At 40.1% G+C, this 12,741-nt stretch overlaps 1 protein-coding gene and 1 long non-coding RNA gene across 6 annotated transcripts in view; one reads left to right on the top strand and one right to left on the bottom strand.

The window, feature by feature from the left end:
* MRTFB (myocardin related transcription factor B) overlaps positions 1-12,741 on the top strand; it is a 70,818-nt gene that overhangs the window by 33,129 nt on the left and 24,948 nt on the right. For all 5 annotated transcript variants that reach the window (XM_064672819.1, XM_064672816.1, XM_064672817.1 and 2 more), the window contains one exon: positions 11,476-11,541. In XM_064672819.1, coding sequence (XP_064528889.1) covers positions 11,476-11,541 — 66 coding nt within the window. The remainder of the gene's footprint in view (positions 1-11,475; positions 11,542-12,741) is intronic.
* The window catches only part of LOC135423038 (uncharacterized), an 87,097-nt gene continuing 82,148 nt past the window's right edge, over positions 7,793-12,741 (bottom strand). The window contains exon 14 of the long non-coding RNA XR_010434684.1: positions 7,793-8,902. This is a non-coding gene — a long non-coding RNA (uncharacterized LOC135423038). The remainder of the gene's footprint in view (positions 8,903-12,741) is intronic.

Below are 12,741 nucleotides of genomic sequence, written 5' to 3'. Positions count from 1 at the left end.
TTTGCTTCTAGAGAGACTAAAACAGAACTTCACCTTTTCACTTTATAGTGTTATGAAATATGTAGTTCAAGTATTTTATAGACTTTTAAAAATTCAATTGCAGTTGTTAATTTAATCCTATTTAAATAATACTGCAGATGACATTTTACTTAAAAAAATTACAGATTACATATTTTACAGAAGAATATATTCTAAATTAACTTGTGCCATTCTGTCTCATTTTTTTCCCCTCCTCCTCTTTCCTCCTTTAGTTCATATGATGTGGCTGGTTTTGCCACCTGAATCATCAAATGGTTTTTTTTTGTTAAGACACAAAAATACTTAAAAATACCACATGGAAATGGTTAAACCTGCAAAAATTAAAAATGTAATTCTATTGGCAAACCCAGGTGAAGTATGTAGAGATCCAGTAATTCAGAAGCTGCCTTTGTTTCATAATCTGTTTTGCACAGGTTTGATAAACCTAAAAATCCTGAGATAGTACAGGGCTTGTTTCAGCAGTGAGTACCTCCAGAGATTTGTTGGGTGCAGAGCGTTTTTTACTTCCTATTTCTGTGTAAGGAAAGAGACTTTTGCTGGAAACAAAAACCCCAGGAGTGTCTTCAGCAAATTATTATTAAGGGCACTGGCAGGTTAGATTACAGGGATGAATTTTTTCCTTTGCTTAGGCTAATGATGCACATTAAAGCATCCTGTAGCATGGGAGGAAATCCTCTTAATTACCCTACTTTCTTGTAAATGTTATTGTTGCATATTGTCTGTTCTGTGAAAAGAGTTCTTACTTTCATCTGTTTTATCAGAATCACCTTTTGTATGAGCAAGGAGCAGAAATAGTTTTTGACCCCGAGGCCCCCACCCAGTGATAACTCAACAGCTTTGCAGGAGGTGCCGAAGCAGTGACTGTGCCTCCTGTGGTGTCCTGGAGCAGCGTCAAGTAAGAACCAAAACATGTGGAAAGGTCAAGTGAAAAGCCTTCCATGAAGTCAGGCCATCACTGGGCACAGTGTCACCAGTGCCTCTGTGAGGAACTAGGAACAAATTCAGGCTGCAGAAGGAAAGATTCTTAACTGAGCAGTGCAGAGAGTCTTGCCTTGTACCCTAAATTGCTTTAATATAAAGAGGGATGAGCTCCTGCAAGACCATGCAGAACTCTTGAAGACATAGTATTAAATTGGTGCATCAAATCAGTGTGGTGCTGCCTTAGGTGGGATTCAAAAGGACGTTGGATCCCAGTTTGTTTGCACCATATTTTTCGTGTAATGATCTTGGCTTCAAAGTCACTAATTGCCTACCAACTACTTTAAAGGAAAAAAAAAGACTAACCAGGAAGGAAATTCTTTCCACCTTGAAACATAATTTCTTTCCTGGATTTGTTTTGCATTTTAAATTTACTGTTTTGTGAGGAACTGGAGACTGGCAAGTGCTGGAAACAGGATACAGGGTGGAATGAGTGGATTTCTCAGGTGTGCACTGGAATTGTGTTCACGCTGTCTGGTTAACAGATTACCAGGTGTAGTCAGGAAGGATTTCTTCCCTTCATCCCTTGCAATCAAATCCATACTGCATGGGAATTGTTTATTCAACAGACTTCCTGCTATTGCTGGTATGATGAATGCTGATGATACTCTTGACCTCTCCTATGGTGGCATGTCAGACTTACAGATTCTGCTGTTGGTTTGTTGGTTTTGGTTGGTTGGTTTGGATTTTTTATAAAGAAAAAGCTTTTAAATTGTATTATCTGGTTTAGAGGTGTTTTTATGACCCCTTATCAGTGGCAGTCATTCAGGTATGTTTCTTGAGACATAGATAATGAAAAAAATACTGGAGGAAAAAAAAGTATTCCTGTCATCTTATTTAATAAAGGAGGCACTGTAAGTTCAGTGTCAGGATCTTCTGAGGCTGTATTAAAATTACCATAAGCAGTGTCTTTAATGTCAGTGGGATAATTGTATGTCTTAAAAGTAAAGCACCACTTATTCCACAAAATTTTCTTCTTAATGATACTCTGAAAAGTATCTTAATCCCTCATTTTTCTTCATACCACATTTCTATCGAGTATCATCATTGTTATTTTAATAGTCTCAGGTAAAATTTAAGTGTAGCACTTAAATAAATAACAAATATGTTGTAATACCATTATAATAAAGACAAGCTGAAATACATGGATAAACCAAGACCACGATGGATTCATTTGATATTGTGTGTAATCTGTGTACAGTTAGAAGATACTTGGCTAACCAAGAGTTTAAAGAAAACTTGCTATGGCAATGACAAGATTTCTTGAGGGTGTTATAAAAGGTCAGGATTAAGCCTGCTGCTGCCCAAAGTAGGTGTAGTCTCAGCCAGCCTTGCCCTGCTTCCTGCCAGCTCCTTTCTTGCTGGCATTAGTAACTGTGCAGCCCCGGAGTGAGAGGGGTCAGGGAACAGGTACTACTGGAGAGCACTTATTCCTCCTGCCCAGAGCACTGCCCTGCAGTGCTGGTGCAGCAGGAGCAGCTGGGCCTGGAGGGAGGAAGTGACCACTGGCCTTTCTTCAGGAATCCTGGCTTAGATCATCCTGAGTTATGGAACCACATGAAACAAACCACTGTCTGCTTTGCTGCTCTGCTGGGGGCTTCTTCTTCCCCTCCCATCCAGCACCACGTGTGTGCCTCAGCCTCTCTGTGCCAGGGCTGGTTAATGCAGCAGCTTTGCTGTCCCTGTGTGCAGTTGGACTCCTCCCCTGATTATCCCCAGGACTCTGGGGGTGTCTCTGGAGCAGAGCTGGCACAGGGCTGGTGCTCACTCCCATCCTGGTTTGCAGCCAGGCATCTCAGTGTAGATCCACCTTCCTCGGTGCTTTCAAATGATGGGGAATCACCTGAGCTGGAGAATCTGCTTGGGTCTGTATTGTGTTTGCTGGCTCTGCTGTCTGTTCCATGGGAATAGCATGGAAAATGGAGGGAGCTTGACTAGAAATCATGTCATCATTCGATGTAATACACTCCAGATTATCACAAAGCAAGTCATAGTAGATGTAGAATTCTGACTCAAGTTCCATGAGTCCATTGACAGTACAGTTCTTGGCTGATAGTAGCATTTGAGGAAATGCAAATTATTTTTAAAGAATAACTTCTGCATTAAAAATCAGAAGATTGTACTTAGCAGAGGAATACTTGAAGATTTAGAAAATGTTATTGTATACTCAAATTGTATACTAAAAGTATGCAATTTTAAAGAAATGGGAAATATAAGCTTTAGTTTATTCAGGCTTTTCACCCAAGGTGGTCATGATTTGTCTCGTTTTAAAGATGTAAACAGAATTGGGAAAAGAGTAGATTTTGCTTTTTAGATATATGTGGGTATATCTGTATTCACCCCAGCAGACATCCCGGTAATTGTTTGGAGGTTGTGTACGTTCTGGCTTGTTTCTAAGCAACATGTTCCATAGCAATAGGGTACAATACAGATTGTCCTATATCCCAGCCATTTCAGCCTCTCAGCTAATGATATTGTTACGCTTGATGTGTTTGTTTGAAGTGTTAAGTTTACATTTAGCTATCTCTCCCGTGGAGGTTTTCCTTTTCTCCTTTCAGAGGTCGGTGTTGCTGCTGGAGGTGGTTACACAGCATCATTACAGACCAGAGCTCCAAATGCCAGGGGTGTAATTTCAGTGCTCTGGAGGGGCCTGCAGGGTTTCCCTCCAGAATTCTGAAGAGATGATGTGAAATGGCCCTCAGCAGTCTTGTCTCATGTACTTTACATTTATCCAGAACATTTCTAAGCTGCAATGAAAGTATGACTGAATAATTGCTTAAAGTGAGTCTGCAACAGAGCTGTTTCACTTGCCTTAATTATTTTGGGTATAGTCTTAGCAGCAAAATCACACATAAAATAGTGGAAAAAAGAACATAAAGTTATATGAAGATATGAAAGGTGGTTTGGGTTTTTTTTTAATAAAAACCAGTAAAATAAGTAAAATATTTCCTTTTTTAAGTTATATCCTGGCATACATGGCGGTTTTGAAGACTAAACCCTGTATAACACATTCACTCAGGATTAGATGATGCCTGATTTTTTTTTACAAAATTAATTGGTGATCAATTATTTTTGTTTTAAAATGGAGAGTGTTTAACATACTGTGTCACCATCTTCAGGCTGATGGGACGTGAGTGCCACAATTTCAAATGCATTTGGTCTTTAAAATGCTGTACAACTTAATTGGAATCACTTCCAACAAATTACAGGTAGCTAAATACTTTCATGGTTTTCCCTCTCCTTCCTTCCTTCTTAGGCATGCCACATAAATGGAGTGAGCATTGTATTACTGAATTTCTGACTTTGCTCAAGTGGAACGTGTAGTGCCACGTGCAAGCCCCCACACTCCATACCCTTCCTGAAATGTGTGCCTTGCCTATCACCTGCTCTTTCTTTTACTTATTATACAGCACATTCCATTTACTAATTTTTTGTTTTATTCACAGAACAAATATTAGTGGAAAAGATTAACCATTTTTGTCTCAATGAAGCATTTAATAGTGTATTAAATAGAGTACCACACCTCATATAGAGCTGAGGGAGAAACAATCACAGCTCAGGAGAAAGCAAAACCTCTGTCTCTGGAAAATGACCTTAGTGTAAAGTTGTGCTGTTTAGAAAATATAATCGTTCAAGTGCAGGCAGACGGGGTTTGGGTGGAGGGGTAACGACTGCAGGATGCACAGAAAGGCCTCGATACTCAAGTTGTGCTGCCCTGTGGGGCTGGGCTGCAGCTCTCATACAAAGCTGATGCTCAGAGCGCTCCTCGAGCCCACCTCCGTGTGATGAAATGCTCTGTTCCACTTCCCTGCCCTCCTGCTGCTCGTCCCCGTGTGTCAGTGTTGCGGTCCCGGTGCCAAAGCCCCGCTTTGCAGTGACTCCAGAGGGTGGGATGGCAGAGCCCACCCCTGTTCTCTGGGCGAGCATCCGCTCCCTGCGCTGCAGCCTCGGCGGGCAGAGGTTCTGGCTGCAGAAAAGCTGCTGTAAGCTGGCAGGAAGAAATGGAGGCTTTCAGTGGAACAGCTCCTCATTTAAAGGAAACGGCCCTATTTCCAGCGCTGTTTCCATGGCAGCCAGCCTAGCAGCCGGCTCTGGAGTTCCTGCCGCTTGGAAATTTCCAAGGGGGTATGCAGGAATGTTGGACATGACATTTTCCCATTTTTACTTGCAGGTTTAAGGGTTTAAATAGCTAATACCCATTGGATTTAAACTTTGGAAGAAATAATGAGATGATTGCATACGGAACATTAAAAAAAAATCTGGATGCATTGTTTTTCTTTTTGCTGCCACTTGAAAGAACTGGGTGATGGAGCCCTTCTCTTTCAGCCCTGTAATTGTGAAATGGCAACAGCTATTTGCTGTTTCATAGCACCTTCTATAAAAAGATAAAATCTGATTTTAAATTAATAGGTTAGTAATGAACTGTGTTAGATGTGGAATTACTAGTGCTGGAACTGTGCACAGCATGTGTTCTGGGTTTTTTCAAGGCAAGAAGCAGTGGTGAAAGCTTGTCAATCAGCACAGATAGCACTGTTCCTGTAGGACAACTATCCATTTATTTTTGGCCTCTTTACATTCCAGTGCTTCTGATGATATAGGACTACTTTGAGACTGCTCTTCCATAGGATACACATTACAGATTTGTAACAGAGATCACTTGCTCAGCTTTGATAAAAGCTGTTTGTTGGAGGTGATGTAATAATACCCTTTATTTTCCCCTCATTCTGCTGTTCACACCGAGTGAGACGTGCCTGGACACTCCTTTCCTGTCCTGCCTTTCCAAGGGGCTCGTACAGAACGGGATGTGTCTCCTGAAGTGTCTGTTTGCTGTTTTCCTGCCCTCAGCCCCTCGCAGCCCTTGGAGGAGCTGCTTGTTGTGGGTGTCCTTGATGCTGTGCCCCGTTGGGGCTCGGTGTGTGTGCCCTGAGCAGGACTCGCTGGCTGAGAACAAAAGCCATTGGCTTTATAAAAGTTGCTGCTTTACAGAAGCACAGCTGTGCACGATAAAGTGCCTCGGTTTACAGGTGACCTCTTCCTTTCCTACCACCATCTCTGTTCCCTGGCTCCTGGAATGTTGATTCCCTGCTGTGCTGCCACTGGAGGAAGCTGTCAGAGTGGGAGCACCAGCCTCTGGTGCTCAGTTTTTTCAGCTGGTGAAAAATCCACACCTCCAGTGCAGTCACAAGACTTGTGCTGACTCTGAGAGTCAGATAACCAGATGTTCTTGCTGTGAGGAGGGATTATGCTTTCCTGTTTTGTCAGGAGGTATTAAGTAAGCTATCCAGGCTTTAATGATCATTTTATTGACTGAAGAAAACACTTGGAAATTTTGAAATCTCTTGGTGTTCAAGTGTTAAAATCATACCCTGACTTGAAAATGAAAAAGAACACCCGCCCTTCTCCCTCAGTCAAAACAGGAATTTGACTGACCTCTGTGCATGGCTTTTATTCAGAAGCAGTTCACAGACAGTTTTTAAGAGTTGCAGTGGTGTGAAGGAGGAGTCCTGCCAGATAATGTGAAGTGCAAAATATTTGTACCATCTTTTAGCAACTAGATTTGCTCAGTGGTGTTAACACAGTCCTTCTTTTGCACATGCACTTGAAATAGGAGGAAGAGTATTGCTAATATTAACACTGTATTAACATATCTAAATATTTGTTAATTTGAGGCCTTTATTTCAGAGATCATCTTCTGTGATTTTAGATGTTATGTGGGTAACTGCCTGATTTTACCAGTGTAAAAGTGAGAGGTGAATTAGCTGGCTACAAGCTGAATGGATTTACCCTGATAAGAACAATCTGTTAAACACAGTGTTGGAGTAAGTACCATTCCCAGGGGAACTTTGTAGTACCTGCACCTCGTGTCTTTTGAATTCTCCCTTCCCCAGATTCTGTGCTGGCTTTTTGTAAAGGGTTTTTTCAAATAAAGGGGAGGGGGAAGAAAAACTCTAAACCCACACTAGAACAAGTAGCAAAATACATATATGTTATATTTGGATAATGCTTCAGTGGGTTTTAGATTTTTTTTTTGAAGCTGTGACCTCCTGTCTCATCCATCCTTATTAGATTTACTGCTTTGTGTGTCACTGACTGTTCTAGAAATCTCTTGCTGTATGGATTTCTATATATATGATAAGCAAAGTCTGTATCAGCTTTAATTACAGTAGATTTAAACCAACCTGAATTCTATTCTAGATGGTTTCTCACTGAAATAAATTGCCAAAGTGCAATTCTCACATCGTTCATCCTTGTCTTTGAAGATAATTTCATCATATTTTCCTTATTGAAAACTTGTGATTTAGTTTCCATGACTCCCATCTTCCTGGCTGGCTGGCTGCTCTTTGAGCTGCTTTTTGTGAGTCCCCATTTTCTTCTAAGCTTTTCCCAAACCTCACTCCTGCTCCTTTCCTTTATACCTCCTTCAGGTTCACCTCCAGTCTGACAAGTCTGTCTGTAACTGCTGTCCATCACCCCACAGAGGGAAGAGAAGGGTCCCTGCTGTCTGTAGTGACCATCTGTAACCCAGAAATGCTCTGACTAGATGAAGTTATGCAACTCAAGTACAGGTGTTGCCATTTCTTCCTTAGGAACATCTCTGCTTTTTACTTTGTGTGGGGGCTAAAAGTATTTTAGGTCCTTAGGTCTTTTGTAGAGATATAAATGTTGGGTTTTTTCCCCAGTGTGTTTGCTTTGGAAAAGCAAAACTTTTTTAGCTTTTCAGCTTTTAAAAATAATGTATTTAGTGGTTTTATTCACTACTGCTTTCTATTTAGAAATTTTCTTTAATAATACATCTGATTGCTCAGGATTTATGTTTTTTTTTTTTAAATTTAGACACTAAACCTTTTTTTAACCTTCTTAATTTTGAGTTGATTGCAAAAGCAAACATCTGGTTTTCATCCAGTTTTATTTCTGTTTAACCTCCTTGCTCTGGTCAAGTCAAACTCTTCAATTATTATCATCTTATACCATCTTTCTAACTATGAGTCATCTCTTCTTTCGTATTCCCCCTGCAGTGCTTCCCTATTAGTCATGCTACAGGCTGTCCTTTATTATGTAATCTATAAGTTCATGGTATTTATTTAGAAAGTGAATAACTGCACGTTCTGTGTCTTCTCTATCTCTCCTTTTTTTTTTTTCAGTTTTCCCACAGTTCTTGTGACTTGTCCAGATACAGATGGGACAGCTTCAGAATCCTCCCTGATTTGCTCTGTGATGCCCAGTGTAGGTTCCAGATGCTGTGCAGGCAGGGAGTGTCAGGAGACAGGCAGGATTGGTTCCCTGCTTTTGCTAAGAAATGCTAAAGGCTCACACCTGAGTGGGTTGTGTGCACATACATTCTTTAGGTATGGGTCAGTTTGGCTGCAAAGCTTAAGCCAAATGTCTGGTCATAATTGAAGCCACAAATCCTAGATACAGTACAATAAATGTCATAGCAGGGCTTCCCATCATCTACATTTGGAAATACTGGTCATTACAGCGTGTTCAGTAATAACATTCTTTCCCACTTGTGTTTACTAACAGTGAAAGCACCATCCTAGCAAAGCTTAGGCAGCTACAGCTGAGCCAGCTACACCTACAAAATTGGGTCTGTGAGAAAGCTTAGTAACAGAGACAGTCTGAGGAAAAAGCATCTTAGAAATCAGAAATACCACCACAAATGCATTATTTCTGAATCAATTACTTGCCTGTTCTATGTTGGTATATGAACCACAGCATTACTAACATTCCTGTACCTGGTCTAATATTGCCAGCATTCACTGTGTTCCACAGAATTAATTGAAAAAATTACTAATTCTGGTTTACTTACTGTGTCTGACATAATCAGCTCCACTGTGGACATCACTGATGTTGGAGCAGGTCATTTTGCTTGAAGACTTTGGGCCTGAAATAAAGAGGCATATGTTTAGAACTGACCTGTAACTAGGTAAAACATTAGGCAGACACATCTGTAGTGTGCTTAGTGTTCCAAGAAAGCCAAATGTACGTGTGGTGTAACTTTGGACCAAATACAGCTGTACAGGATGGATGAGATTCCTGCCCAGAGCAGGACATGGTTTTCCACCCTTGCCAGAGCTTTCTAGCTGTGTAAAAGAAAGCATAGTTTAAAGAACAGAAGAAAGACAAGTTTTAATCTACTCAGAACCAAAAATATTGGGTCCAAATACAGTAGTCGTGCCACGCTGTATATAAATTTTCTTTCACATGACTTGGGTGGGTAAGACTTGCTTAAGATTTTTACAGGGATTGTACATCTAGTTTTAAGGCAGACTCTGAGCTTGCTTGATCTTACTGGTTGTAAGCAAGGCAATCCAAATCAAGAACATACCCGAGATTTTTTGCTTTCCTGTAATCACCACACCAGTTAGTGACTGAGTCAGGGCTTTGTGGCAGTGATGGGGAAAGTTCTGAGAAGTATCCCCAGGCTTAGAAGCTTAACATTACATCATTAGACTGTATGCTTGAACTGCACTGCCATGGGAATGATTTTTTTAATGCATATTTGTATACTGAAGCTTGTGGATTTGTAGAGTTGGATATCCATCCGTAAATGCGTGTTTGCACACACTTAGTTGCATTTTTTGGGTAGATTAGACCAAGTGGACTTGGACATCCACGTGGGTTTCTCAGGAAGATTTGAACTTGCTCTGTGGCTTTGGTGGGAGTGTGTAACTGTGCTCCAGCCCCAGCCCAGCCTGGGGAGGGCTCTGAGAGCAGGGTCCAGCACAGCCTGTGAGCTGGTGCCAGAGCCCAGGCAGCACACATTTGCACCTACTGGTAAGGGATACCTTGGGAAGAGGTCATGGCTTACTTGGAGACACATGAAATTAAGGAGCACAAAAATGAACTATTATAAAATAATTCTTGAGGTAACTTTTTACAGTCATATACTATTACTTGGAAAATACAATGCCCTACTTAAAGCAGGCATTTTCAAGTTTCCAGAGGGACTCAGGTACCTTTTGAATGATTTTTCATCAATTCACATTTTAATGTTGTTATTTTTGCATTCTCTCATCTCTGTCCTTTGTAATTCTTGTGTAACAGTGTTGTAAAATCTGAACAGATCTGCTGTGCCACAGCTCTAAGATGTTTGTATTTAAACTCTCAATGTTTGTGTGACATAAGAAAATAATGTCCTTGTTTTCAGGACTTGCTATTCCCGGTCTTAATGCTTTAGCCAGAGGAGTATCCTTCCTGTACTGCAGAACAGGAAATAAGCTGGTTCCTTTTAAATTCTGGAAACAATGAACTTTGTCCTTAGCTTAATTTTTCAGAAATTACATTCATTTTGATGTTTTGGACAATGCATTAGCTTGTTTTGCTTCCTCATGAAATACAATGGGAACAGCATACTATAATCATACATCCATAATAAGCTATCAAGTCTGAATTTAAGAATGTAAATATTACATCTTTAATATATGTTTTCTCTTGACCCTCCCTTGTTCAGAAGATGAAATTGGGGTCATAGCTGTATGTGCCAAAGAGATAATGAAGCACTATGATAAATTGATACAGAAACAAGGGGAAGGGAACAGTAGAAGAAAGAAACAACTATTTTTTTCCTTATTATTTCTTTTCCCTGGAAAAATTTACAAAAAAGCCATAATTTTTGAAAATACAAGGCTTTTATGTTTATATCCTCCCCCAGGTTTTGTGGTTCCCGATGTAGTATGTAATGTGTGTCACACTGGTTACTCACACAGTAACAATGAGAAACTGTATTTTATTAAATGTAATGAAACATAAGAAGTTACCTCTGAAACTTTCTAAACAGTTTTGCCATGTTTGACAGTATTGGATTTATTTTTTCCTTGAAGTAATTATGCTAACACTTAGTCTGGAAAACAGCATTTTCTGATGTTCAGAGAGAGGATAAGGTCTGTTTCTGATTGTGTCACTTTTTTGGTGTTTTTAAATAAGCCACATAAAATCTGGCTTCTCTTCAGTTTCTTGTGTTTCAGTAAGGTTTATTTAAATGTACAATCAGCCTTTATATTAAAAAGAACATCCTTAAGAAAAAACCATCAACCAAACACGTACAGCTTTTCTTCTGAAATGCTCTGGAAACATGATTTCTGTTTCAGCAGTGAAGTCTCGGAAGATTGGTTTAGGACATGTAATAAGGCTCTGGAATCATTATGTGTTGCAATTTATGGTATAAATTCTTCTTACCTCACTGTTTTCTTGATGTATGCTTAATATCCCTTACAGTGCCCAGCTGATAGGAACAGTGGATGTGTGTGTGAAATGCAGCCCCTGTGTCAGCTGTGAGCACAGAGCAGCAACCTCTGCTGCCAGGGTGGATTGGGAGTCACTGCTCTAAACTGTGTGAACAGCAGGTCTTAGGGGTGACTGTCAGGTCTGAATAGACAGAGCATATTTCTGAAGTTGAACTACGTGGGGTTTTGCACTTTCTGTGCTCACATGGGAATCAATGTTTTCTTTTGTCAGTACTTCAGCTGAGGCTGCAACAGAGACGGACACGAGAACAGCTGGTGGACCAGGGCATCATGCCACGTAAGACTTGTGTTATTTCTAGTCATTTGTATTTCAATACTGTGGGTATTTTCAACTGAATATATAAAATAATGAAGAGTCATTAAAAATAACATCAGCATTTGGAAAAGACTTGTGGAATCCTTTTGGTAACCTCCATGAGCATGCAGTAAATTCATCATGTTACCTCATGTTTCAGCAATTGTGAGGAAAACTCAAGGATTTGGAGACGTAGTCTGATTCTCCTTTTATTTTCTCTATTTAAATAATTATGACTAATTTACTAAATAAACTGAATTACATAACTGAGTGGACATTAGTAACAAAGGCAGCTTTAAAGAGTAGGATGGCAAGGGCTGCCAAACAAATTGAGGCGTGCACAGAGAGCATCGAGAATCCGCAAGTGGACAGTGTGGAATGAGACTGGGCACAAGATAATAGGTCCAAATTGTCAAGAGATTCAACTGTGAAAAGTGATTTTAATCAAAAGCAAACAAAAACCTCAGCCATTGAAACATACCAAAATTATGGCAAGTGATTAAAAATAGCCCAGTGTGCACTGGTGAATTGTAGCTTGAAAGCACAGTGTCTTAAAGCAAATCTGTTCTTGAAGCTTTCTGGGTGTGCAGCAGACCTGAGACTGCTTTGCTAAAGCATCTTCACCCCCCAGGTCTGTAGTGCTGATTACCTTCAGGAACAGAACAATGTGTTTGCTTTTGAGTGAAACCTGGGGAAAAAACTTGTAAACCGTCAGAGAGTGTGAAAGGTTTTGTGCTGTGGTATCTCCTCTGCCAAAAGCATGGCAATTCAGATGGATTGTGCCTGCTGCTGTTTCACCCTTCCAGCAATTCAGTTGAGATGAAGCACTCTACAGTTTATGTTATTTCTAGCTGAATAGTGATTTTTACTCTTTTGGGCTATTTAGCAGCTAACCATCGTTCTGTTTTCTAATCTGAACATTTAAGGTCTCTATATTTTTTTTTAAATCACCACCAGTTCTCTCTAATAACAGCAAGTGTGAGGTATGGTCAGACAGTAAATACAGTATTTATGAAATGGTATTTTGGCATTCTGAAGCTTACCTAATACAATTTCTACTGTGGAACTGTATTGGTAAACAAACACATAGTGACTAAGTGAACTGTTACATGGTAATATCTGTATTCTGTATAGGAGTATTGCTCTGCTCCATGTAGGTGAACCCAACTAGCAAGAATCAGA

The sequence above is a fragment of the Pseudopipra pipra genome, chromosome 16 (genome assembly GCF_036250125.1).
Source record: "Pseudopipra pipra isolate bDixPip1 chromosome 16, bDixPip1.hap1, whole genome shotgun sequence".
Taxonomy (NCBI): Eukaryota; Metazoa; Chordata; class Aves; order Passeriformes; family Pipridae; genus Pseudopipra; species Pseudopipra pipra.
Note: the sequence above shows the minus strand (reverse complement) of the source record. Positions and strands in the feature narration are given on the sequence as shown.